Source organism: Drosophila busckii, chromosome 3R (assembly GCF_011750605.1).
Source record: "Drosophila busckii strain San Diego stock center, stock number 13000-0081.31 chromosome 3R, ASM1175060v1, whole genome shotgun sequence".
In the NCBI taxonomy this organism is placed as follows: domain Eukaryota; kingdom Metazoa; phylum Arthropoda; class Insecta; order Diptera; family Drosophilidae; genus Drosophila; species Drosophila busckii.
Window position 1 is genome coordinate 22899540 of NC_046607.1, and position 26393 is coordinate 22925932.

At 39.8% G+C, this 26393-nt stretch overlaps 2 protein-coding genes across 6 annotated transcripts in view; both read left to right on the forward strand.

Moving 5' to 3' along the window:
- The first annotated feature begins 361 nt into the window (after positions 1-361).
- On the forward strand, positions 362-18049 carry LOC108604032 (endoplasmic reticulum aminopeptidase 2). 4 transcript variants are annotated; one of them, XM_017993284.2, is made up of 13 exons: positions 362-605; positions 3124-3515; positions 11538-11678; positions 13956-14144; positions 14318-14400; positions 14473-14681; positions 14741-14921; positions 14976-16320; positions 16382-16524; positions 16578-16840; positions 16899-17028; positions 17083-17454; positions 17512-17664. In XM_017993284.2, exons 2-13 carry the CDS (start codon positions 3368-3370, stop codon positions 17662-17664), a joined length of 3357 nt encoding a protein of 1118 aa, XP_017848773.1. In that variant the 5' UTR covers positions 362-605; positions 3124-3367. The 4 variants fall into 4 exon arrangements, with proteins under 4 accessions (XP_017848773.1, XP_017848775.1, XP_017848774.1 ...); XM_017993286.2 differs by having other exon boundaries at positions 14004-14144; XM_017993287.2 differs by lacking the exons at positions 362-605; positions 3124-3515 and adding exons at positions 8973-9333; positions 11138-11393.
- Positions 18050-21726: 3677 nt separating this feature from the next.
- Positions 21727-26393, forward strand: part of LOC108603414 (segmentation protein cap'n'collar) — a 32824-nt gene continuing 28157 nt past the window's right edge. Inside the window, exons 1-2 of one of the 2 annotated variants that reach the window (XM_017992209.2) lie at positions 23866-24125; positions 24961-26369. In XM_017992209.2, the coding sequence (XP_017847698.1) occupies positions 25401-26369 (969 nt within the window). In that variant the 5' untranslated portion in view covers positions 23866-24125; positions 24961-25400. Of the gene's footprint in view, positions 22027-23865; positions 24126-24960; positions 26370-26393 lie in introns of those variants that run through there. The other variant, XM_033294191.1, reaches the window with a different exon arrangement.

The window sequence follows — 26393 nt, forward strand, 5'->3', positions numbered from 1 at the left end:
TGTTATAAGGATGTGTCTCGCTGCATGATGATTTGGGGGGTGAATTTTTGGTGGGTGGGTTTGCGATGGAAAATGTAAGATGCCGGCATGGCTCTCTCACGCTCTCGCGCTCTCTGAATCTCTCTCGCTCTTTGCAGTTTCCCATGGAATTTTTGCTGCACGCATTCTGACACAGGATACACTGAATCCATGCGCGCGCTCTCAGTTTTTTGTGTTTTTGGTGGAGAGAGGGTGTTGAAGAGAAAGCACTCTCCGTGATTTTGGTCAGCTGAACAGAACTGAGCAACAGAACGAGTTTATCCTTCGTGCTAACTGGTCGCAATTTTTATTTTCGCGTTTGTGCAATATACCAAATAAAAAAAAAAAACAACAAACTAAAAATAAAAACATTAAATCCGTCGTCTATAGTACTTAATTTAAGGCGCAAATAAAATTCTGTGCTTCTTGCATTTGTTTTTGCTGCCCCCTTTGTGTTTTCCAGTGACAACAAACCAAAATTTAAGCTTCCCAAACATATCCGAAAATTAAATATAAATTACATATTTGCAACTGCTTTAAGTTGGCGCGTAAACAAATCAGCGGCAAAAGGAATAACAAAGCAAACGGTAAGTGTGTGCCTGACATTTGAGCATATACTTAATTGTTATTAAAGTAAATGCTGAAATGGACGCTGGCAGTGACAAATGTGTTTATCATGTTTGACTTTTGTTGCTGCTAGAGCCAAGTTAACTGACAGCTCTCGCCGCTGCTCTCACTCCAAATGGGCATGTGTGTGTGTGTTTGTGGTTCTCATTAATAATTTATGATGCTTAAATATTTAAACATGTATGTGCTTGTCCATAAACATGCCTATCAAAAACGTACAACAACTGATTGCAAGAGTCCTTGTATAGTCCTCTGGCTAAAAATAAACCGTGACACCTGCAAAACAACAAAGTAACGCTAGAGCTTAGTTAATGTGCTCTGAGGCTCCCCAAGCCACACATGATGAGGCAACTCGTTAAGCGCATTGCACACCCAGAGCAACAATCTGTATTCGATTGGCCTTCAGTTACACAAAAAAAAAACTGAACAGAACAGAACAGAATTTCATTTGCACCTGGCTGTCCTTGAAATTTTTGCTTTAGCTGCATTTAAAGCTGCCAAAGCTTTCACAAAAGCTTTAAAGCGCAGCATTTTATCAAATCTTTAAGTCCAGAACTTGTTCGACAATTGGCTTTTTGCTATTTGTTTGTTATTTTTAGTCCTTGTCGAATCCAAAGCGGAAGTGCCATAACGAATGACACTTTGGGGCACAATTTGTGCACGTGTCGCATTCACCGCAAACATTCACACAGACACACACCAACGCACACACAGACAGACAGACGAACAGACAGAGAGACAGTCATGCAGCTATGGCTACATTTGGCTGCATTGTCTTTGTTGCCCCGTTGTGGCCTTCAATGCCGCAGGCTTGTTTGTATGCAATGAACGCAACAAGCCAAAAAAAAAAAAACAGTAACAGTAACAAAAACATGGAAAAAGAGTAAAGCAAACAACAATGCTGCTGACGCCATTTTGCCATTAATTCTGGCCACTTTATGGCCAGGCCAAAACAAACTTGCGCAAACCATTTGTTTTAAAGGTTTGCGCTACATATGTTAAGGGCATAAACGATTTTCAAATGCACTTTTGGCAAGAGAGCAACAATGCGTGAGAGAGTTAAAGCCAAAAAAAAACTGAATAAACTGGTATACTACGATGCTCTGTTTATGCCATTAGTTAATTCTTATATCTAATTATCAAAGTTAGCGTTGAATACAATGAAATAAAGAAGATGGCCTTAGTAGTTATTATATTAGTTTGTATAATAACTAAACTTGTAAATAAATAAATAAAAAAAGTGTTAGTTTTAAACTCTACTCAGCATATTTTTATATTCCTTAACAATTTCGTTTAATGCAACAAGCATATGCAAATTACGTATACGCTTTGAAAATTTAAAATTCCTACTGCCACATACTGTTTATAAAACAATCGTTCAAAAATGCTAATCCCCTTTGGAAATTTCAATTTAATATTCAATTCCCCACATATTGTTTATAAAATCCTCTTACCAATGTATTTTTTGAAGCACTGGCAAGCGTATTTTAGCTTCGAGCATTGGATTTGCTTTTGTTTGCCGCTTACATTTGCACTGTTTGCACTTTTCTGTTTTGGAGTTTTGTTGTACACCCACCCACCCACTTGCTGCTGCCCAATGCAGAGTTGTTAAGGAACACTGTGTTTTAGCGCGTTTAACGTTGCGCTCGAGTGCTGGGAGTCGCAGTCGTGGCAAGTGCTTTATTAGGTTGTGTTTTAACAAAAAGCACAAACAATTGGGCGCGCCAGGAGTTTTTGCTGTTGTTGTTGTTGTCAAGTGGTTGCTCGACTGCGTCTCAGTGTCCGGTTGTTGAATCGGCTTTTGCTCCATTTAGCTGGATGCCGTGCATTGAACTGTTGCAAGCGTTTTCAATATTACGTATACGTAGCGTACAGTGCAGTGCGCTTTGTGTCTTTAGTATTTTGCAATTATGTTTGTGTTGCATTTGCATGCGGCCCCTAAGGCTAGTGGCAGTGCATTGTCATTTGCTGGCTGACGTTGCTCCTTTCAGCAGCTTGTTGCCACACAAAGCGCAAGTGGAGTGGAGTGTGGAGTGTGTGTGGCACAACTTAGAGGCAGGCAGGCAATAAGAGTGCACTGAGTGTGCTGAGTGCTCTTATTAAAGTTCGTTCTTGTTTGCTAGGCCACAATGCAGCAGCAGCAGCAGCAGCAAGTTGCCAAGTGTGGCAAGTAAATATGATATGCAATGTTTATTAAAGTTTGCCATGCTCTCCATTAATTTACATTGTCTTACTAACTGGGCCAGCCAACAACTTTGTTTATTACACGCTAAACTTTCTACGGATTTGATCAAATTAAGCTGCAGTTGATTAAAATTGGCAGACTAGCAGTAAATTATTTAAAAGCTAATTCAACATTAGCTTGCTATGTTCAAACGAATTATAAACTTTTGTCGCTATCCGAAACTTTGTTTATTGATTTTACACATTTTATGTGCGCCGACTAACTTTTTTAATGTTATTTCTAACTATTTGCAGAGAGAACAACACATATTGTCTAACAAACTTGGACCAATTTATACAATCAACAAAAAGAATTCTGCTCACCGATTTGCTAAACTTTAAGTAATTTTCGAATATACACGTCATTCTTTTGAATAAACACACACATATCTGTAACACATTGGAGTGCCGCCAAGGCTAGTTGCATCCTTCCCTTCCGCCTGCTCCCAAATCATTCAAGACGGCGCCGCTAAAACCACAAGCCTACAAATTTGGGCAGATGTTATGTTGTGGCTTCTGCTGTGGCAACATGTCGAAACGGGACTACAAAGTGGCCACCACAGATGGCATCGAGCTGGAGCCGTTGGGCGGCGAAAAGTGTGATAAGGATAAGGACAAAGAAAAGCAAACCAATGGCGTCACCTTTGGTAAGTCAAACAAAACTTTCACCTAGCAATTGCCTTTGCCCCAAAACTTAAGCGCAGCAGCCTCTTAACTTGATCAAAGCTCCACAGCGTTGGGGAGCGAGTAAACAAAGCAAAGTGCATAATTGCACTTGTGCATAATTTAACGCTCCACGCAATTTAAATCTGTGCAGGCTACGTCGACTCGACTCTGCCTGCCTCCGTCAAAAGAATGCATCAAGTTGTTTTCTTAATTACACCGCATGCAAAAAACAAAAGCATTAAAAATAAAACAAAGCAAATTTTCGTACGATGACAACGTGCGGCAGGCAGGCAAGACACAAGGCACAGCCACAGGAAGCCTCTTAGTGAGACATTGCGCATACGCCCTGTTGACTGCGCCTAGCCGCAAGTGAACGTAATGAATGTCAGGCCATGTCTCCGCTTCTTCTCACACAGCTCTGAGTCAGCATATTTTTCAGTTGTATTTTCTCATTTCTTTATTATTTTGCAGTTTTCGACACACTTGGTTAGTTGGAAAGTCTGCAAAGGGGTGTTAACTAATTAAAGGCAGCTGTTGTCAATAATAATTATTTCCATTAATACAATTATTTATTTTATTTCTGCTCAGAGCTCTTCAGATTTGCTTTGCTTTGCTTTAGATTTTGGCGTGCTAAGCTTGAATTTTTTGAATTCTTTATTAACTATTTAAAGTTCTATTATAACTTTGTTAATCTTGCTGCTTGTCTAATCGCCACCAGAGTCCATACACAACTGACCTGCAAGTGGCCTTGCTTGCTGTCTCACCTTGCAGCCTCTCCACACATTGATCAGAGTGCAAGGCTACAAGCTGAGAGGTCAAGCCCTTCACAGCGCGTGAGCGGCAGCCACTGCCTGTTCTCAGCTCATCTCTTTGTTAGTGCGAGCATCGCTGCTCGGCTCCTTCGTTCGTATCGTTCGATCGCTCTGAGCTGTGAGCTGCTGCGTTCCATGGTACAATAATACAAGGTAGCGTACTGCGCTCTTGGGTTACTTAGTTTGTGCTGGTCGGCCATGGCGAGGACTGAAGCTAAGTACCCGAAACACTCAACCCGAACGGACTAATTCATGCAAGTGGATTACGCTCTTCGTTTTAAGTATTTCTAGTGCTTAGCTTCAGTCGCTCTTGCTCACACACGAAATGAGCGAGAGCGAACATGTAGCAAAAACAAAGAAGGAACCAAAGAGCTCAATCCACTACCTTATATTATTATACCCTGCTGCGATCTGCGACTTAGCGAGAGCGTCTGAACGTTTTGTTGCTTAGAGAGCGCATCATACGCTAGGGCTCAGTGTTGTTTTGACTATCGGACGAGGCAGACCCTTAGCGCTTAGCTTAACATCAGCTGATCTAAGCACTGATCTGATCTAAGTGTTTACAGCATTGAAGGCTTCGTGTCAAAGTGCAAGTTTGCCTTGAATATTTTATTTGAATAATTAAATAAAATGTTCTTGTATTATATAAAAATTCTATAAAATATTTCTGAGTTTCAGCTTTGCTTTCAACTTTAATTGCTTGTCAAGTAACTGAATAAAATTACTTTTCAACATGAGCCAAAATTCTAAAATAAAGACAGTACTTAAATGCTTAACTTAGTCATTGAATTGTTTATTTATTTTTGTGCTTAGCACGCCAAAAGCTGTAGAATTCAAATATAAACAAGGTCTAAAGCAAAATAACTGCAAACTTCTGCTTAGATTTAATGTCTAGAGTTCTAAGTGTATTGCCCCGTCGGTTGCATTCCGTTGCTTTGGCATATCATTTGCTTTTTATGGTATTTTTATAACCGCAATTCTCTCATATTTCATTTGTGTAATTTTTGTTTTGCCTGCGGCGACTTGAAAACAGTTTCCAGCGTGTTCTTTGCTTACAACTGGAGCTGGGGCTGGGGCTGGGGTTGGAGCTGGGCGCTGCTTTTGTCTAGCCGGACAGCTTGGCCAGCGGCAATGAGGGCAGCTCAGGTTTCCAGGCATTTTGTCGTACTTAGTGCGACAAGTGCACTTGTATTTGAGTTCACAGAGGCGCCTTAAGCCGATGCCAGCTATGCATAGCGTATAATTTAAAGAATATCATTTTTGATTGAAAGCAATAGCCAAGAATCTTCTCATAGCTATAAAACTGCATTGATGTAAATTAAATTTAATGCAGCTTTAAAATGTAGCTGCTAATAGAATATAAACTTGCGATTTACAGCAAGAATTATTGCTTAGTTTAATGTCTGCTAGCCATAAAAATCAATAAACTGCAATACGCGTTGCTTGCGCTTATCCTTAAATGTAATAGTCAATGTCTAGACAGGATATGGCAATGCATATAAAGTTCTTAAGCGCCAAAGCTAACAGCAATAGTTATTTATATATATAGTATATATATGCCAATTTAGTTTTTATCTAGGCAACATATCGTGGGCTCTTGTGCACGTGGCCAGCGCTGGAGCTGCCGTCAAGGCGAGAAAATGGAGTGTGCTCTGCTTTAAGCATCGCAAGCAGCCTATGGGCAAAACACAGCCAGCGTTGTGCCAATGCCAAATCAGTGTCACGGGAGCAGCAGCACCAACACATGCACATGTGTGTGTGTGTGTGCAATTAAGGATGCATAAACTGGAGTAAGCACTCATGGCACTCAAAAGTGGCGAGGAGCAGGGCATGTTGTTTACCTTAGAAGTAGAGCCAAGGCGGCTACAGTTGCCAGCACCAGGGAGCGCGTTGATGTTGATAATTGCAGGATGCGTTGATGTTGATTGCATTCTGAATGGCTTGCCACACACACACACACACACACACACATGCACTTGAAGGCGGCTTGACTAAAATAAAGAAGTCCTGCGCATCCCGTTGAGCAGCAGCAGCAGCAGAAAAAAAGAAACACAGCAAGCTGTAGAAAAAAAATGGGGCTAACATCAACAATGCAACTCAGCTTGCTGCTATGTGTGTGTGTGTGTGTGTGTTGTGTCTCTGTGTGTGTGTAAGTGAAAGTAAAGGCATATTGAAATGCATAAAATGTGTTTTTGGGTCAGGCCACTTGAAGTCTACAGCATGCGACGACAGGAAGGGCTGCTCCAAACGGATGCCAGGCAATGCAAATGCAATGAAAAGCAACCAAAACCTCACTGACAGTGCCGCAACTTAATTGTTGCAAAAATAGCGCACACCGCAACACAATTGAATGCAACTACAAAGCTTTTTGGCTTGAACGCGCCCCCCAGCCAGACCAGCCAGGCCAACCAACCAGCCAAGCTGCCAAGCCAAGCGTAATTAAATGGAAATCGTTAATGGAAAAAATATATGCTTGGCACTAAAGTTAACTACGCAGCAGCGCAGTTCAAAGGTTTTATAACTTTAGCATTGCATGCCACATGCAGCTGCAGCTCACTTTTGTGGCAACACGCTTTGGCCATTAATTAAATCATATATGCATTGATCTCAAGTGTGTGCTTAGCCAAAGCTACAGAGTAAACAAATTTTGTATAAAATGGCAGTTCGATTTGTATACAAAATTAGGCTTAGCTGCTGTTATATACAAATTAAGCAATAATGCATTTCATTAACAGCAGCTTTGAATTGAATTTGCATTAAAATATTTAGCATAGCTCCAAACTATTTGCTTAGCCAATTCACAAACCAACTCTATCAAATTCGAACAACAATATTATTATATTAATTATGATTGCTGCTAGTTACTATTAATAATTTCTTGCTGTGCATTTATACTAAAAGTTAGCTCAACTTTGCTTTGTTTGTTTGTTTGTTCACTTGAACTTCAATCATTTGTAATGAAGTGCGTAGATTAACAAGCACTTAATCGAGCAATTATAACTTTGCTAGACTTTTAGCCATCCCACACCCAAGCTGCCAGTCAACCCTTGGCAAATCAATGCGTTGGAGCCAGTCATAACCACAGGCAGCTTAAATTTATTGATTGTTTCATAAACAGCATTTATTTAACCACCACATTTGCGATTCCCCCCACACACAACGCTCCAGCCAGCACTTGTGGCCATGTTCGACGTGAGTGGCGAGAGGCCCTTGGCATAGGCTGTATGTCACAATTTGCCACACACACTCACACACACACACACACGCACACTCTTATAAATGTCAACCAGCTGTGGTGAGCTATAAGCGTTAAATTTGCATGCGACAGCATGTACTCAATGATGACCACCCCCACACACGTTAACGCCCACTCCTCTGCATTGACCCACTGGTAATTGAAAAAGCAAACGCTACGCTTCGACATGTACGACGTAATGAGTTGCGTTGTTGCATTCAACTAAAACCTGCCTCATGGGCACTTTTTGCTACAATTACTTTTTTTCTTTCTTCTCATTTTTGTTGCCCAAGCACTGACAATGTTTTCGTCAAATTAAGCAGGCCGCTTGATATCGACACGCCCTTTGCTTATTTGTTAACACACAAGCGAGAAAAAAGTTTTCTTGTGCCCCAAAAAAATAAAACTTTTAACTTTTCATCAATCTGCCGCAAAGTTTTCGTAGTAACTTTTTCTTTGGCGGCGCAACACAAAAGCAACAGCAGCCTAAAAAAACTGAAACAAGTAAGAAATTGAAGCAAAAAATTTAATTTAATTTAAGCAAGAATTAAAAGCAGTGACTTGGTTAATGTTAAAGGCTTCAATTTTTATAAATTTCTTAAAGTGAAATGTTCTTAAGGCACAAAGTTTAAGTTTAAAGCAGGTCTATCAAAACTTTGAGTTTCAAACTTAATTTTAACTTGCGCCTAACTTTATAATAAAGTTGGTACATTTGTGAAATAGAATAGAAATATCAATGTAGACAATTTTTTTTAAGACAACCGCTCCATTAGTGTCTAATGAGTGTGCTCTATTTGCTGCTGTTGTTGTTGTTGTTGCTGCTGCTGCTTCGGTTGTTGTTGCTGCCCCAGAAAGTAGGCAATAAAAAGCAGCTTTAAAGGCAGCAGGAGCAGCAATGATAGCGAAACGTGCGCTCGTAAATCTCATATGGAATTCGCGTCATGGCAACAACAATGTTAAAGCCATCCCTTAATCAAGCGCAGAGTGGAAAGTGTTTGTCGATTGAACCTTTGACTAACACATGATAAAGGCAGAAGCAGCAGCAGCAGCGGCAGAACAACAAAAACAACTGCAATGCATAAATGTATATGGGAGCACCCTCGTGGCGCGCTTTGGGGGTGTTGGTGGGGTGTTTAAGGGTTGCAGTGGCAGCTAGATTTTGATGTGCCTGGCAACACCAAAATAAGAAGAAAATAACGCACACACACACACACACACATACAGTATTTATGTTGCTTGCAAAAGCAAATTGCTTTGGGTGAAGAGACAGAGCGAGAGAGCGAAATTTCATTTTCATTTAAGCAGCTGAGAGCACAAACAAAGCGAGAGAGCGTGCGCACATGCGCGTTGTCGTAGTGTGAGTGGGCTAGAGAGGGGGCTTCAATGTTGTGTCCAAGGGTTGCTGCACAACCGCCGCAGACGCAACGACGAAAGCCACAACAGCATCCAGTTGGAAAATGTACGCGCAATCAAACGCAACGCAAAACGCGTAGTCGAACGTCCGAATTCTATACAAAAATCGTGTTGACAAAAAGAAAAAAACTAAATACACACACACACACACACACACACGCACACACTAAAGTTCGTCGCGTGCTGCCCCCAAACCACTGCCCCCAAATCAAATTGCCAAAAAATAATCAAATAAATAGCGCAGTAAACGAAATGTGTAAATAAATTAGCAGCAAGCAATTACTTGGCAGTCCAACAAATAAATTGCAGCTAATTAACCAGCTCAAGGCAAAGCGCAAAGTAAAGCAAAGAAAAAAAATAAGTTTGTGTTAAGCAAAGCTTAAAGGTTGTGCTGAGTGTGCAAAAAGCTCTTTGAATGTCAAAAGCGCGTGTTACTCTTGTCCAAATCACATTGCAATTGATTAATTGTTGCTGATTTGACCTTTTGCGTTTGCCAGCCAAGTTACACACAGCAACAAGCTATACACACACATATGCACAATTGTATGCATATGTGTGTGTGTAGCTTTAGCCTAAATTAAATGCCAAAGTTAATTGTTGCAGTTCGCAAGGCACGAAGCATGCAGCTTACAATTCAGTCAAGTGTCAAACAAAAAAAGCAGCAGCAGCAAAAGCAAAGCAAAGCGAACAAAAAAAAGGAAAAGAAAAGCGTATGAAAAAAAAGGCAGGCAGGCAGGCAGGCAGGCAGTCAAGTACTGGAAAGCGCACTATTGACATATATACGCGCCGTACTCAGCAAAGGCGTTCGCTGCTGGCCAAAAAGAAACGCCGCATAATCAACGCCAAGACAAAACAGGAAATTCACTTATTCACTCTCCGACTCACACACACACACACACACAGACAAACAGTAAAAGCAACACAAGCATGTGAGGAAATGCGCTCTGTTGAGCTTTTGCCTTTGCCATTTCGTTTTCAAAACACAGATTCCCTTACGCTCACGCGCGCTCTCTCTCTCTCTTTGCTTACGCTCTCACGCGCTTCCAGTTGTAAAGCGCCAGGTGGCGCTCTCGCTCTCCCGCTCTCAACTCACTTTGTGCCGCTTTGAAGCCCAAAGACTTTGCATTGTTTGACAACAACAAAAGCTTATTAAATGGACATGCATGCAAATGTAAACAAAAGCAAATATTCTAAATAAAACTCACAAGTTTGATTGTTTTAAGTTCAACCTTGACTACAACAATATAATAAACATTTATATGTTTGTTGGCAAATGACAAATTTCAACATACAGGCTAATATTGCTTTGCCATTTTCAATATCTAATCAACATACGTCCAACTAAATACTTAAAGCGAAATCTTATCAATTAAAGTAAAAAATGCTGATAGACTCAACGTTGTTTGACTGCGCGTAATTGTTTAGTTTTTTTTTTTTTGAAGCACCTACTACTATTTTAATTAATTTTGCTGCTGCTATGCAATTTGCTTTATCAGCAAAGCCTAACCGCATATAATTCCTGAAGTATGCTTAAATGCAACTTCAGAGCTTCAAGTGCTGCTCAGCAGCAGACACAAATACACACACATACACTAACAAGCACATACATTGATAAGCCGAAATGCCGACAAAAGCAGCAGCCCAAGCATTGAAATATATTTGGGGGTTGATTTTTTGGGGCGTTGAAAGCGCTTTTCACTAATTCAATGCGACATTGAAATTTTTGTATGGAGATGCTGCCGCTGCCGACTGCAGACGCAGACAGCGAGACAAAATACGGCTAGACGGGATGCCGGCTGTGACCGGAAGGGCGGCAGCTTTTTTGGCGCTTGCCAAGCTCAGCACAAAAATAAGCAAAAAGAAACTATATTTCAGCTAAGGGTGGCAGCTGTAGACAAAATGCTCTTATTTTGTTTGTTGTATTTTTGTTGCTAGCGGGGGTTGACTGCATAAATTACGTTTATTTGAGCATTAGATTATCAGCTAGTCGTATTCTTTTTTGCTCTCTAAATGTGGCTAGTGCATGAATAAAATATGAAACACACGTGACTTGGCTGTAACCTGCAAGCAGAACGCAAAAAGGGTTAACATTGGCCAATTGATTGTGGTCTATAAAAATTCTGATTTTATGCGTTTATAATAGCAACATACACTTAGCCCGTTGACCACGTAACCAAGAAAACCAAAATATATATACAAGTGTACGTGTCCTAAAGTTCAAAACGCGGCGTTTTCTTAGCAAAAACGCAGTTAAGCTAACGTATTGGCCGGAAGACACAGAGACGGCCCCGTTAAGATTTCGGTCGTTGGCGGTGGCCAGAAAGGTTCAAAAATTTGGCGGCGCGAGCGCATCGAAATGACAAATGATCCGGACTTAGATGATTGTGCATTTCTATCAGGTAAAGTCAACCCACTACCCACTCAAAAGGCAATTGTTAGCACTCAGTCGTTTATGTTTACATTTAATATAATATGCTTACATTTCTCTTTGCTTTCTTTTCATGTGGCGCACTTAATTACATTTTGGTCTCTGCTGTGCTCAGGTGGCGAATCGAGCGGTGGCCGCCAGACGCGCACCGGCGTCGCTGTCTGCTCGCAGCGACGCGCGCTCCTTGTTGCCGGCATCGTGCTCGGCTCCTTGCTGCTCACCGCCATCATCATTGCCTACGCTGGACCGCAAAATGGTAGGCGGCATTGTGACTGCTCTCAACTCACTGTATTTGCATTTCGTTCTTTTGCGTTTTTATTATTTTAATCTTGTGTTTCATTTTTTTTATTATTATTATTCACCAAACCAAACAGCACCAGCAAACAAAAGCTACAAAAGCAAACAACAACAGCAAGGATAAGTTGTTCAGCGTGGTCTTTTTTGCATTTTGCCAATGTGTTTTCCACACACACACACATAAACACACACACATACAATTGTACATTCATACATACAGAACAAACATATACATACACACATATATAAATTTATTATGCAAGCCAACGAATTACTCTGAGAGACCATTAACTCTTATGTGACTAAGCAACAGCTTACACTCTGCTACAAAGTTATGAAAATGTTGTTAGCTTAAGGTTATAAAAATGCCGCAGAGTCTCGCCTTAGACTTTATTTGCAGCAAAAACTTTAATTTGCCAGAATTTGGAATTTCTAAGAGCTTCAGTTTAAAAATTAATCGAATTTTGAGCACTACTATAATATTAATCAAAATAAATTCTTTAAAAAACAAACACTTTTAATTAGGCCTAGCAATTTGAGCTTGCCTAACTCAAATTCTTGCATTTTAAGTTTATATTTTAAAGAAACTAAAGCGAGTTATTTATTTTATTTTACTCTATTGAATCAACGAAGCTCACGCTTTGTCTTTGAATTTAATTGTTTGTTGCTTAGTGTTATTAAATTACACCTGTTGCCAAAGCTAAGCTCATAGACATAACTGTACTTTTGCTAAACGCCATTTAGCATTGCTACATAACATTGACCATCAGCTTTTGATTACATTTGATATGCTCTGCAGCATAAATTACATTAGTTTAATGAAGGACCTTTTGCCTGGCGCTGGCAAACAAGCTTTTACCGTTATTAACATAAGGCCTGCAGCATTAAAAAAAAGAAGCAGCTTAGACCTTCGTATTTAAATTGTCATCACTTTGATGTGCCCATCACAGTGTAAGCCAAGCAGACTCGCAGAGACTGTGAGTGCAATATTACGTATACGTATGCAAAGTGCAAACATAAGCCTTGTGTTGCATACTTAATAGACTAAATGCATTGTGTGCTAATTGCATTACGCCAGCCATGCATACATCTACATGTGTGCGTGTCTGTCTGTGTTGCAATAAAAATTTAACTCAATTAATGCCTCACAGACACACACATGCATACGCATGTGCTTAATAAAGCAGCTGGGCGTATTTTTTTCTTTTTTTATGCCCTTGCCAAGTTTTACTGCCCATTAAACCCATTTAAATATATATTTATAAAATAAATAATATGTATACATAACTTGTTGATTTCTATTCTTTTTTTTTTTTTTTGTAAAAACCAAAAACAAAATATTCTATTTATATAAATATACATATATTTATGAAAATTTCTCTTAAATGCTTGTTTGATTGGTAAAAATGTGAGTAACAAATTTTCCAAAAACCCACTGTACTGCTAAACGATATATATATAAGTATATAGTATTACACTGTTGTATACTTTTATCTATATATAACTTTTATGTACTATATATATTCTCAGTCGGCATGTTTGCTGTCATCATTGTCGTAAACAGATTTACATACGTTCCATACCTGTGTATATATATTTTCTTGAAATCAAAAAAGTTTGGCATTTAGAGTCATACAAGTTCTAAAAAAAACAAAAATAAAAATACACATTTTTTATAATATATGTTTTTACATTATGTGTATTTTTTCACACATTTATTTTGAAGCGCCTTAGCTAGTTTAATTTACTTTTGTAACTTGTGTAGTGTTTTAAGTATATAACTAAATATTTTCTATATATTTTAGGTTTACTTTCTTAGCATAGCTATATTTAGACGTTGCTATCTATTGCGCTCATTTAGTTAAACGATTCAATGCATAATTTTTTAAAATTTACATAAATTTATGAATATTTTTAAGCTCAATCTGAAATGAACCCCCAAGTTGCAAATGTACCCCCTTCATAACCTCGCGCAGTTCATTTGATTGTATGCCCAGCGTACTTGTAGCTTTTACTTCTTCTACTGTACTTCTTCCCTTTAGTCTACTATATATTCTTTCTTTTTTTGTTTTGAGTTTGTTTCGCTCTTTGTTAAACGTGTAAGCATCAATGTGCTTAGCCCACCCCTAACCCCACAAATAACAGAAAAAAAAAAAAAAAAGAAAACCCTATTAGTAAGTTAAGCTTATACATTGCATCTCGAAATTGCATTTGTGTGTGTGTATGACTTTTGCAGACTGTTCGTGTGCGGCAAAAACGGCGTCTGACTATGAAACGGATGAAGAGAACAACACACAGCCATTCAATCCAATTGCAACGAACGGCGAGCCATTCCCTTGGCTTGAAAAGACGCTGCCCACTAGTGCAAGACCCATGCGCTATATGGTAACGATACACCCCAATCTAACCACACTGGATGTGAAAGGTAAGTGGAGCACAAACTTCGTTGCTTACACTTTGACAATTAAGCAAACATTAAAGGTATATTAAAGTTATGCATGCATAGCGTAAATGCCATACAAATTGTTTGTCAAAGTGTATAGCAAAGTTGGCTGTCCCACATTGTATCTTAATGCTAACGCTTTGCTTTTTGTGCAGGTCAAGTAACCATTGATCTGTTCATCGAAAAGGAAACCAACTTTATTGTGCTGCATATACAGGATCTGAATGTAACCGAAAAGGTAACTGTACTCTCAACTGCCAATTAGTGTAAAGTCTAGCGCTAATTGCATTTTTCTCTGTTCACCTTACAGGCGCTGGTTACACCCGGTCCCAAGGGCTATGCGCTGAAAATTGTTAAGGTGCTCGAATTTCCGCCACGTCAGCAGCTGTACATTGAGCTGAAAGAAAAGCTAAAGAAGAAATCGAATTATACGCTGAATTTGCGTTGGTATTCAAAGCTAAATCCCGAACCGGAGGGTTTCTATGTGGATCAATACGAGAACTTTAATGGACGCGAACGGTAAGTAATCAGTTTAAGCAGCCAAAGTGAGACTCTGTAATGTCATTTTCGCTCTTTAGCTTGCTGGCTGCTACAGTCTTTAGACCGAATGGCGCACGACGTGCATTTCCCTGCTTCGATGAGCCGCATGTGCGTGCTCCGTTTCGCATTTCCGTATTTCGTGATCGCTTCCACATAGGTCTGTCCAACTCTATCGTGCATACAACAGAGGATGTGGGCTTCTATATGGGCACGGGCTTGGTAAGTTTTGAACCTAAACTTTCCATCAACTTTACTTACGTTCTACGCTTACAGCTACGCGATGATTTCATAGAAACTCCTCCACTGCCTGCTGATGCTGTCGCTTGGGTTGTCAGCGACTTTCAACGCGAATCTTTGCAACCTTCTGCTGCCTATATACCCACCACAGCCGCGCCAGCTACTGCCACAGGCAACAAGAAGCCCACGCAGTTAAACAACTATACGCAGCTGAAGAACAAGAATCCGCCGGTGCGCAATATTACGGCTTTGACGCACTCGTTGAATGTCAATCTGACGCCTTTGCATAATACCAGCAGCCCAAGCACTACCATCTTGCCCAGCATCATAAATGGCAATGGCAAGCCCTCGAATCTGACATCGTTATCGCAGTCCACAGGCTCTTCGATTAAACGTGCGCCTTCTTATACGTTCTATGCGCCCAGAGATCTCTTGCCGCGCTCTTCCTTTATTCTACACACTTCACGTGATGTGCTGGAGTATCTGCAGACTTGGCTGGACATTAGCTATCCGCTAACCAAAGTGGATTTTGTTGCTCTACCTTCACTGGATCGTAATCTAATTTCCTCTTTGGGTTTGGTTACTTTGAAAACCTCGTTTCTCACCGATCCAATGTCCATAACCTCGGAGCAATATCAGTTTAGCGCGCTGCGCATAGCTGAGGCTATGGTGCGTCAATTCTTTGGCGGCATTACCTCACGCAAGGTGCTCAAGGATGTTTGGCTGTGGGAAGGACTTATACAATATCTAGGCATACATGCGCTGGCTCCACTCCAGTCCAGTTGGCCGCTGCGTGAAATGTATTTACTCAAAATGGCCACCGCTGCTTTGGATATCGATGCCATTCAAGGTTGGGATAGCATTATGAATGGCACACGCCATGATGGCAAGAATGAAGAGTTCTTTGTACAGAAAACTGCCGCTATATTCTCCATGCTACACACTGCCATTGGCGAGGATCGTTTTCGTGGTTGCCTGGGCAGTTTTCTCAAACTGAATCGCTTCAAGACCGCCGAGCCCACAGATCTTTGGACTATTTGCACCAAGAAAGCGAATGGCTCGAAGAATATTAAGGACATGATGACATTGTGGACACATCAGCCAGGATTCCCATTGCTTACAGTTAACAAAATGGGCAACAGTATTTCCATATCACAGCGACCCTTTAGACCTGCCGAATTTCTGGCCATTCACGATGATTCCTATGATGGCAACAATTACAATCGAAGCACAGTGAATGCTACAGATGTGCCCAGCACTGTAGCGCCCACGCCTGCAAGCAAACACAAGTCAGCGCCGCATCACAAATGGATATTCCCTGTGACATATGTAACCGATATTAATAATGTGAGCGAAACGCTTTGGATGCAGAATGTGGATGGTAAGTTCACTCACGAATTATTCCCATCGAAAATGTTTTAATTCATTATTTTATATTGCAGTTACCTTCAATGTGCCAGAGAATGTGAAATGGATCAAAGTTAATGCCATACAGAATGGTTACTATCGCGTTATTTACAACGATGATAACTGGGCGGGTCTTATAGAGGAACTTGCCACCAATCCCAAGCGTTTTACTAGCGAGGTTTGTCACAATTATTGTAACTAAAAGTGGCCTAACTAACGACTTATTTACAGGATCGTCTGGGCTTGCTCTCTGATGCTTTTACTCTCTGCCATGCGAATCTGCTGCCCTGCGAGATTACCATGAACATGATTCAATATTTGCCAAGTGAAACAAACTATGGCCCCATGGCTTTGGCTTTGAGGCACTTGGAAAAATGGCGTCGCATACTCAAGTACTCCGAATGCTTTTTGATGTTGAGCGAGTTTATTAAGATGAAAATCTCAACGGTTATGGAGAAAGTGGGCTGGACTGATGAGGGAGATGTGGCAAAGCGGTAAGTTCGCTTAAGAGTAAATTCTGCAGTCAACGCTCATACATTTTATCTTCAACAGACTTATGCGACCCGAAGTGCTATTGGCATCAGTGCTCTGGGAGGATATAGACAGCATAACCAAGGCCAAGAATATGTTGAATCAGTTTCTATATTACAATGGCTCCGCTATAGCGCCAAATCTGCGTGAGGTAAGCAAACAAACTTTAAAAACTCTATAAGGGATTCATTAACTTTATTTACAGGTGGTCTACACGGGTTCCATATTGTCGGGGGAGTATATTTACTGGCAGCACTGTTGGGAGCGCTTTGTCAATCTGCAGCGCACCTCGGAAACCTTTGTGGAGCGCATGCAGCTGCTGCGCGCTTTGGGACGCACTAAGGATGCTTGGCTGCAGAATCGTTTGCTCTCGCATGTAACCATGCTGCCCACCGAGGAGGTGGTGCAGGTGCTTAAAGCTATAGCGGGCACGCCCACAGGTGGGGCAATGGCCTGTCGCTTTCTGCAAGCCAAATGGTTTGAGCTGGAGAAGCGTCTAGGACCGGGCACGCTCAGCTTTGCCAAAGTGATATCAGCCATAACACAATATGGCGCAACGAAGTTTGATTACGATGAGGTGAGGTACCCTCAAGACTTAAAAGCGTACCCAATATTAATAATATATATTTTGCAGCTTAAATCGTTGGTGCATCGTTTTGGACGTGGTCAGGGCATGTCTGTGTTGAATATGACGCTGAGTAGCGTCGCCTCGAATGTGGAATGGGTGGCACGTTCGCAGACGTCCTTGTATAAATGGGTGGAGAGCAATTTGCACTCACATCGATAGAGCGTTTAATTTAAATATCAATATATGTAGTAGGGGGAGTAGTGGCACTCCGTACTCATTTGCAACTCATTTGTTCCTTGCATACACATACAAACAAAAGAAGTAATTCTAATTTATTATATACTTACTATAATTAACCATAACCATATCATTGCCATGGCCATATGTACACTCTTGCAGGGCTTACGAGATCTCTCTCCAGACATTTAGTTTCTTCCTAAACAAATTTGGTTAACACATCAAGCTGCAAACTGTAAATTAAGCTCTTTATATATATATGGCCGCATGCCATTTTCTATATAATCTACAAAAAAACGGAACCATGAGGATATATATTGTATATGTATGTATATTTTACAAAAAGCAAACATAAATAAGATAAAGATAAAACATATTTTTTCAACAAGCAACAATTATAAGCCCCACAAAAATTATATTAAATGTATAGCATAGTAGTTATTAACTTTAACTGTAAACTGTACATGTGCATGTCTGTGTCTGTGTGTGTGTGCGCGTGTGCGTAAGTGTATATATATGCGCAATGAATATATCACAGAATTCTTCCTTTTTCCCCAAAAACGCCAGCAAAGTTTAAACTTATATAAATATATATATTTAATGAATATTATGCATATGCTTACATATGTACATACTTACACACTATATAAAACATGTGACAAAAAGCTCAACACTTTTTATTTATGCACAACATAATCTGCTAGACAAGAAGAAGAAGAAGAAGTCTCATAGGTTTTTTTAATTCAAAAGCAGCGCTTAAACAAACAAAAAACTTAGCATAGACTTGACATAATTTTGATTTATGTTTTTATATGAATTTATATTTAGAAGCGACTGCGACGTATAACAGTTCAAGTGTGTGTATGTGTGTGTGTGTGTGCTAAGTTTATCAGCTACAGCTTAGACTGAATCTATAGACAACACACCTACACACACACACACACATACATGGTCGTCTGTCCGCTCAGCATTATCTTCCGGCTCATTTGGCGCTCGCAGAGCTTTTACTACTGACCAAGACGAGAAAACCTTCAACTAGGCCTAGACTATGCTAATTTATTTATTTTTTCGACTAGTTCGCGCTCGTTTCGGCTCTTCGCTCGACTGAGGGCTATAACTCTCTCAGATGGCTCGTTTGCAATTTCAATCTAGCATACATACTACGATAAATATATATACAAACAATATTATACAAACAAACAAAAATAAAAAAATGCAACTTAATGAATAATGAACATGTTACAAACAAAAAACAACAACCAAAAACAAATGCAACAAACTTTAGTAGTTATAGCAGAAAACAAGTTTTGGAGCGACTTTACAGTTTTCGAAAAATGTATAAACATAATAACAAAACGAACGAACCGCATACAAACATACACTTACAACTCGAAGTTTAGAAAGTTTTACAAAATCATCTTATACACATCTCTATCTCTATCTCTAAACTAGTGTAAAAAAAAATTAGAACACGTGTACGTTTTGATTGGCAGATCTCTGTATTGTATATAATCATTTATTTATTATACAAAAACCAAACTAAAACTAAGTTCGGCTTACTCTTTGCATACCCTGTAACTTGTCCACGCATATCCGTCCACATATATTTGTTTATAACTCATAATTTTGAAACCTTCGCTCGTACCCCCCGCTCTTGTTTTTTGTTTTACTAAATGTAAAAGAAATTGTAGTTAATTTAGCTAAAATTGATTTGCGACTGTTCTTAAGCCTAATATAAATTATTTATTTTAAATATATTGTATCAACTTTTATAAGCGAAATTGTGTAGGTGAGATGTAGATGAAAAGCAGGCAAAGCAACTCTAAAGACGTAAATCTAATTGTATGAAAATATATATATTTATGTATACTAAGTCAAATGGGATTACAGCTAAATAAAATTATAAATTAATATGTAATTAAAAATGAAAGGGTGGCTATCTGTTGGCATGATCGCTTTGTTAGCGCTGGTGGCGCCCAACTGTTAACTTTGTCCACTTGTTATAAAAACTAGTTGACAGCGCTGTTAATACTATTATTATCATGGACAGTTCAATTACGCTCTCTCTCCCACACACAAGGGCGAGCAGCGAGAGAGCGCGCAGACGAGAGAGCAATGTTCTGTTTCTGTTTGCCGGACGCTATCTCTTCCCTTTGTTGTTGTTGCTGCTCTTTATCAACTAGCGTCGCTGTCGCGAACGTTTGCTTTGTGGGACGCGAGAGAGGGAGCGAGGAGCTCAGCAGCTAGACGAGTGCGCTGCTCCAACGTCGAGCAGCTGATTAAGCTGAATGGCGGCAATCGCGCTCGTTTAGTTTATTGTGAACCGTACCCAAAACGCCAGCTCCGCCGTTGTCGCTGTCTTAAGTTTATTTCTCTTATAAAAAGAGGCACCTGTGGAATGTTGTTTTGAAACTGATGCAAATAAAACTTGAAATTATTAAAAACTGTGTGTAAACAAACAAAATCAAATAAAACAAAAGTGAACAATTGTTATCAACATAAGCGTATGTATGTTATAAATGCAAAAACAAAAACTATATCAAGTGAAAATTGCGCCGTTAGAGCTAAGATCACAATAAACAATTAACTTGGCGCGTGTGGGGTGCACATGTGTGTGCGTGTGTGTGTGACTGTTTGTCTATGTGTGATTGTTGTCTATACGCTAGCGAATTAAATAAAAAACGTTAACTACGCTGACGCTACAAGTTGGCTACTGAAAAAAATTCCATGCATACATTTATTTGCCTGTTCTAATAACATACATCAAGTATACGCAAATGTTTGTTTAATACACGTGTGTGCGTCTGTGTGTGTGTGTGAGTGAGAGCGTAGAAGAGAGCGCATCTTTGTTGATATTATGCGGTCATCATGTGCTTCGCTTTTACTCTTTGCTGCTGCCTTAACATCAATAACAACAAGATATAATATAAATTAATCTATTTACTTTGCTATTCTTGCGAATTTTAGTGCGTCTAAAAATAAACAACAACAACAAATAGTTGTCGCGTCTAAAATACCCTAGTTTAAATTTATATATTTATTACAATAGCTCTGCTAGTCCATTGTACTTTCGCTTTAGGGTATACAAATTACACTTGTTTAATAATTGGCTTGCCAACAGTTCAAGCATATCACACAATACAACATTAAATGTTTGGCTAATTACCGCAGTTTGTTATTATTTCCGCTTTGTTGACTGACATATGAGTCTATCAAATCAATATAGGCAATTATTAATAAATCTACATATAGGGCCAGGTACAGTTGTACACGTGTAATTCTCAAGACAGGCTTGTGTTTCTAGTTGTAATTGTAGTAATTATAAACCAGACTTATACGCAGCCTTCTGTTTTTTGCTAAGCTATAGCTTGTAAAACGTAAAAAATATATCAAACTGGTTTTTGTCGCTTAAAAAAAAACCTAATTTGCATTGCTTAAATGCTTTTAGTATCGTTAAATTTCATCATCTGAAAGCTTGCGAAGCTTCAAAGGCTATGCAAACAGAAGAAAATTCAAATTTATTTCGAAAAAAAAGTGATGAGCAATTGTCTATATTTGAGCTGTACTTGATCAACAAATATTTAACTGCAAGTTTGACAATCCTATATTTGCAGTAAGTTCAATGCAGTTCAATTAGCAGCTCCAACCTAATTTGTTTAACAATTCTAAGTATATTTATTAATCACCCATAATAAAATGCAGTTGAAAATTTTGAATTTCCATGTCGTAATCATAAATAGTCGCAGCAATTAATACGTATACATGTACATATGTCAAAATCAAATCGTAAAATACTCAATAGATTATAGCCACACTATCTAATCTCTATTGTATATATATAATAATTAAAGTGTACTTATCAGTCGTGTTGACTCAGTGCGAGTTTTATGCTCATCAGATTGTTGCTATCTAGGAATTACCATGCCAGGTGTTATACACTAAAAAAAAACAACCAGACTGCCCCAACAAGTTGCACTTTAACTTCCCAGGGCAGTCCCAGTTGCTTAACTAAGAGGCACTTCTTTTCTATTTACAGTTCCCAACAGCTGATTCATAATAATTAATGCAAAAGCCAATATGATCAATATGGAGGATCTGCCGCGAATGCAATCGCTATCACCCATCAAGGATATTGAGGGCTATGACCCAATTTCCAAGCAAACCCAAAAGGCATTTAAACCCGTAACCCCCAAGCTGCTGATTAAGCCAATGGTAGCCTCGATCCCTGCGGCCTTAACAACGCCCACCACCCCAACAATTTTGTCTACGCCAACAATTATCTCTGCTGAAACTTTGTCGAACAAGCGTAATGTAAACTGTTTTGGTTTTAATTTTGACACTTTGGTAAGTTTTAATTTTGTATCCTTATGTTTTTAAATGCGAGCACAATTTATTAATTATTTTCAGTTGCTATATACGTAAGTTACATTAAGTTACAAGCTTACATTTGTTTTGCTTATTTAAATTTAAGTTACGCGCTTAGTTGCCAAGCGAGCATGCCCCATCGATTAGCACCTCTACATATACAGTTTTACAGCTTTCGTTACTCAGCTGCTTACAGTTTGACGGCTACTACACTGCTAAACAGTGTTAGGCAATCGTTTTGGTTGCAACTCATACAATTTTGAGTCGAACTCATACCATTGAGACGAACGGCCAAAAAACAACAACAACTATAAAAAGCGCCGTGGTGAAAAGACGTGTGCCTGTGGCTCGGCATCTCGTGAAGAAATTTTGTGAAAATTAATAAACAATTGGCATTAAAAACACATGGTTGTGTATGTAGTTGCAGGTTTTGATCAAACATAATAAGTTTATTTAATGTTAAGGCCAGTGAAACGTTTAATAGCAGCGCAAAAAGAAAGTTTAAATAATATGACAAACGGCGAACTATAAGCAAAAGAGAGCGCGAAAAAAAGTGCGAAGTACAGACGGCAAGAGCTGCATGTGTATGCGTGTGTGTGTGTGTGCTTGTGTTTTTATAATAAATAACATTGGAAAATATTGTCGTGTTTTCTGCAATTTTACCAATTGCAATCGAATCTGAATAAATGCAACATCATTGTGGTGTGTTTTGGTTTGGCTAGCAACAGCGCAGCTGAGCCACTCAATTCAGCAATAAGCTATCTCGCTCTCAATTGCGCTCAGCTGTCGTGTGTTGCAAGCTGCATAAAATCTAACGAAATTACAATAAATACATATGTACATCAACGATACAAAGTGCAAAATCAAACAAACTTTTATTCTCGAAGTTTCGCTGTCCACACGTTATGCCAAGTGCGAGCGTAAAAAAGCAAACTAAATTATTATCAAATTTACATGCCGTTTGTTTATGTGCTGTGCTGTGCTGCTTGTGCTTTCATGTCGCTCTTCTGTGCTGCTTCTTCTTCGAATTTGACTGTTGCTCGCCTGATGTGTTGTTTGTGCATTGGTGTGCATATTAAATGTGTGTGTGTGTGTGCGCGCACTTGCGCTTTGATTGTCATAAAAAGTAAAATTATTTTGCATTAAATTAACAGTACGAATTAATTGTTATTATTTTGCACATGTGTTGTGTTCAGTATACGAAAGCGACAGAATGAAGAAACTGGTTGAGCAGTTCGTCTCTGTGTGTGTGTGTGTGCGTTTATGTGAGTCAGACAGAAAGCAGCGATAAAAGCAAACAAAGAAACAAACGTAAAGCATAATAAGCATACGGTATTGCAAAATAAAAAACAATACGTCAAAACATACATATATATGCATACATGCGTGTGTGTGTGCAAAGGTGTTTCTGTGTGTGTGAGTTTTTAAACAAATGGCGATTTCACCATACAAGAAACTCACGCACACAAGCGCAAAAGTGCGTAGCCGAAAGAAGAAGAGCATTTTGACAGACAGACGACGACATTTAACTTTCCAAGCTTGCGGCGACGGCCGCATGTAAAACAAACCAAATATTAAAATTAATACAGACACAGACATAAATATAATATAAATGTTAATGCGTGTGAGTGTGTGTGCGTGGTGCGCAAATTAAGAAAGACGTGAAAGAAAGTACATTAGCATTAGCCAAGTTCAAGGACGTAACACGCCGCAGAAATAAACAAATTCAACTCGTTGGCACAAGAAATATAAAATTTCCAATATTTTGCAGCTAACAAATATAAATATAACATATAAAGCAAGAAAAAATTCCAAACAAATTGAAGCCGCGTGCAATTTTTTAAAACAACGTCGGCAGCGACGTCAGCGGCGTGTGCTGGCGTTTTGTTAAATGCTTAAAAAGCATTTCATTTTAAAACAACAGTAATAATAACAACAACAGCAGCAGCAGCAGCACGGAATCTACTGCGTCGCACTTTTTCACCGTTAAACTTGGCTGCGTCGCCGCCGCCTGCGCTGCTTCTTGTAGCCCCCAAAAAACACAACGAGCTGCAAATTCAATTTGTGGAGAGAAAAAGGTGAGTGCACTGATGTCTACACATATGCATACACATCTATTTGCCATAATCTCGCTCGCACCCACACGCAATCAAATACAGAGCTGCATTGGTGTGTGTGTAACATTTTGTCTGTGCTTTTTGGCCTCCATGTACTTATTATTTGTTTTATGTGTTTTCAATTTCGCAGCCTTTTTAAACAAAGAAAGTTTATATCAATTTCGCAAGTGAACTCTAAACATTATTGGGCTGTCCTTGAACTCGCCTGTGTGTGTGTGTGTGTTCTATGCTATTAATGTGTGTGTCACGTACATTTTTGTGTGCTAAAAAGACCTTGAACAAGTTCAAGTTCATGACAGGCCCCAAAGTCTGGCCAGTGGATGCGGCCCAAATCAAGTAGAAGGGGCAGCCAGACAAACACCTTTCTTTGCAAAGAAATCTTGGCTAAAAAATTAAATTAAATAATAGCTCAAATTAGTCATTTGCATTTAGATGAGTTTATCTTAAAATAAAATATATTTATAACAAATTTGTTGTTAAGCCAGTTTGCTTTAAACTCAATTCAACCCCAAGAGGCAATAATAACAATGTCCAGCCAGTCGTCATGCTTGTTGAGTATACATAAATATATAAATGTTGACTCATGATTAGAAGACAACAATAACAAAAACAAATTCGTTATCTATTGCAAAAATTGTGCACAATTTTGATTAACTTAGTGTCATTATTTATTTGTTTGATTAGCGCGGAAATTAACAAATTTCTATGTTCATTATAATTCATTGTTTCATTGAATTTAGTGCAATTTATATATACGACAAACTGACTAATCGCTTTATTCTCATTTTGCTTGCAGTGTCGCCGCCACAAGGACATCATCATCATCATCATATATAAATTGTTAAAAACAAATGCAACAGTTGGAAAGCATTAAACAATAAGCAAAGCAAACGCTTTGGCAGGAGAATTGCGTTTGAAACAAATACAACAACATTAAATTGTTGTTTGCATTTTTTTCTCGGTTTTCTGCGCAGCAGTGAGCTGTCTACAAATTTACATATAACCATATATGCAAACATTGCTTATATCGAAACTATATAGTATATAGACAAAGTAAAGAGCAGCAGCAACAGCAGCGCGGGCAAGGAAACGTCATTGAACCGCGGGGGGAGGTGGGCAGCAAAGAACTGTCAACTGTGGACGGTCGACGGTCGTCGTGGTTGTCATCATCACCACCACCCACGCTCATTGCTGTCAATTGCATTTGTAACCTCAAAACACAAGAACAAACTCAAAATGATCTCAAACAAAAAGGCTTATGCCATGAAAATGCTGCAAATAGCTTTGGCCCTGAGCCTGCTGCATGTGGATCCGGAGTATACGTTGCTGCAGCAGCGACTGCGGCGCTGGGACTCGCAGCTGGAGCTGTCGCATGGCGATGGCTGGGAGCTGGAAATGCTGCGCACGGTGCCGATGCGCGAGTCGCAGCATCCGTATGGCAATCGCAAGGGCATGACACCGTTGATTGAGGATCTGCTGCACTTGGATGAGCTGTCGCCGCTGCTGGCGGGCATGGGCGTGGGCGCTGCCAAGGGCTACAAGCTGCCCAGGGGCAACTTCAATGCCAGCACTTTTGTTATGAATCTGCATAATACGACGGGCAACAGCAGCGTGCAGACTGCAGCGCTGCAGGATTTGCAAAGCACTGGAGGCGCCACAGGCGGTGCCAGCGCTGCGGAGAGTGGCGCAGCAGCAGCGACGGACAACAGCAGCAGTAACAACAACAGCAGTTCGCATGCTGCTAGTGCGGAAGCGGATATGTTTGCCTCATCCGATTTGCCGCATGATCAGCGCTCAATATGGGAACAGAACTTGGCTGATTTGCATGACTATGGCGATTTGCCCTTTAGCAGTCCTTATGCTAATTTGCCGCTTAAGGATGGACAACAAACGGATCTCAGTCTGGCAGCCTTTATACATGGATTTGCCGGCGGCGCGCAGCTGAATGCAGCAAGTCTCAATGCACTCAATGACAGCACGCCACATCCCAGCAGCACAGGCAGTTTAACTGTGGAACAAGAGGAGCAGCAGGAGCAGGAGGATGAAGATGATCTGCAGCTGAATCTGCTGTTTGGCGAGCACAACGACGATGCGGAGGCAGATGCTGAACTTTGTGCTGCAGGCGTTGCCAATGCCTGCGAAGTGGAAGGACTAACCAGCGAGGACTCCTACGGTGTTATCAACGAAGTCGAAGTTGTTGAGGAGGTAACATTAGAATCTAAATTCAAT

Bases quoted from the DNA above. Each gene is read 5' to 3' on its own strand.
- LOC108604032 (XM_017993284.2), top strand. From the start codon at position 3,368: ATGTTATGTTGTGGCTTCTGCTGTGGCAACATGTCGAAACGGGACTAC. The intron at 14,401-14,472 runs GTAACTGTACTC...TTCACCTTACAG, and splicing joins ATCTGAATGTAACCGAAAAG to GCGCTGGTTACACCCGGTCC. The intron at 16,321-16,381 runs GTAAGTTCACTC...TTTATATTGCAG, and splicing joins TTGGATGCAGAATGTGGATG to TTACCTTCAATGTGCCAGAG.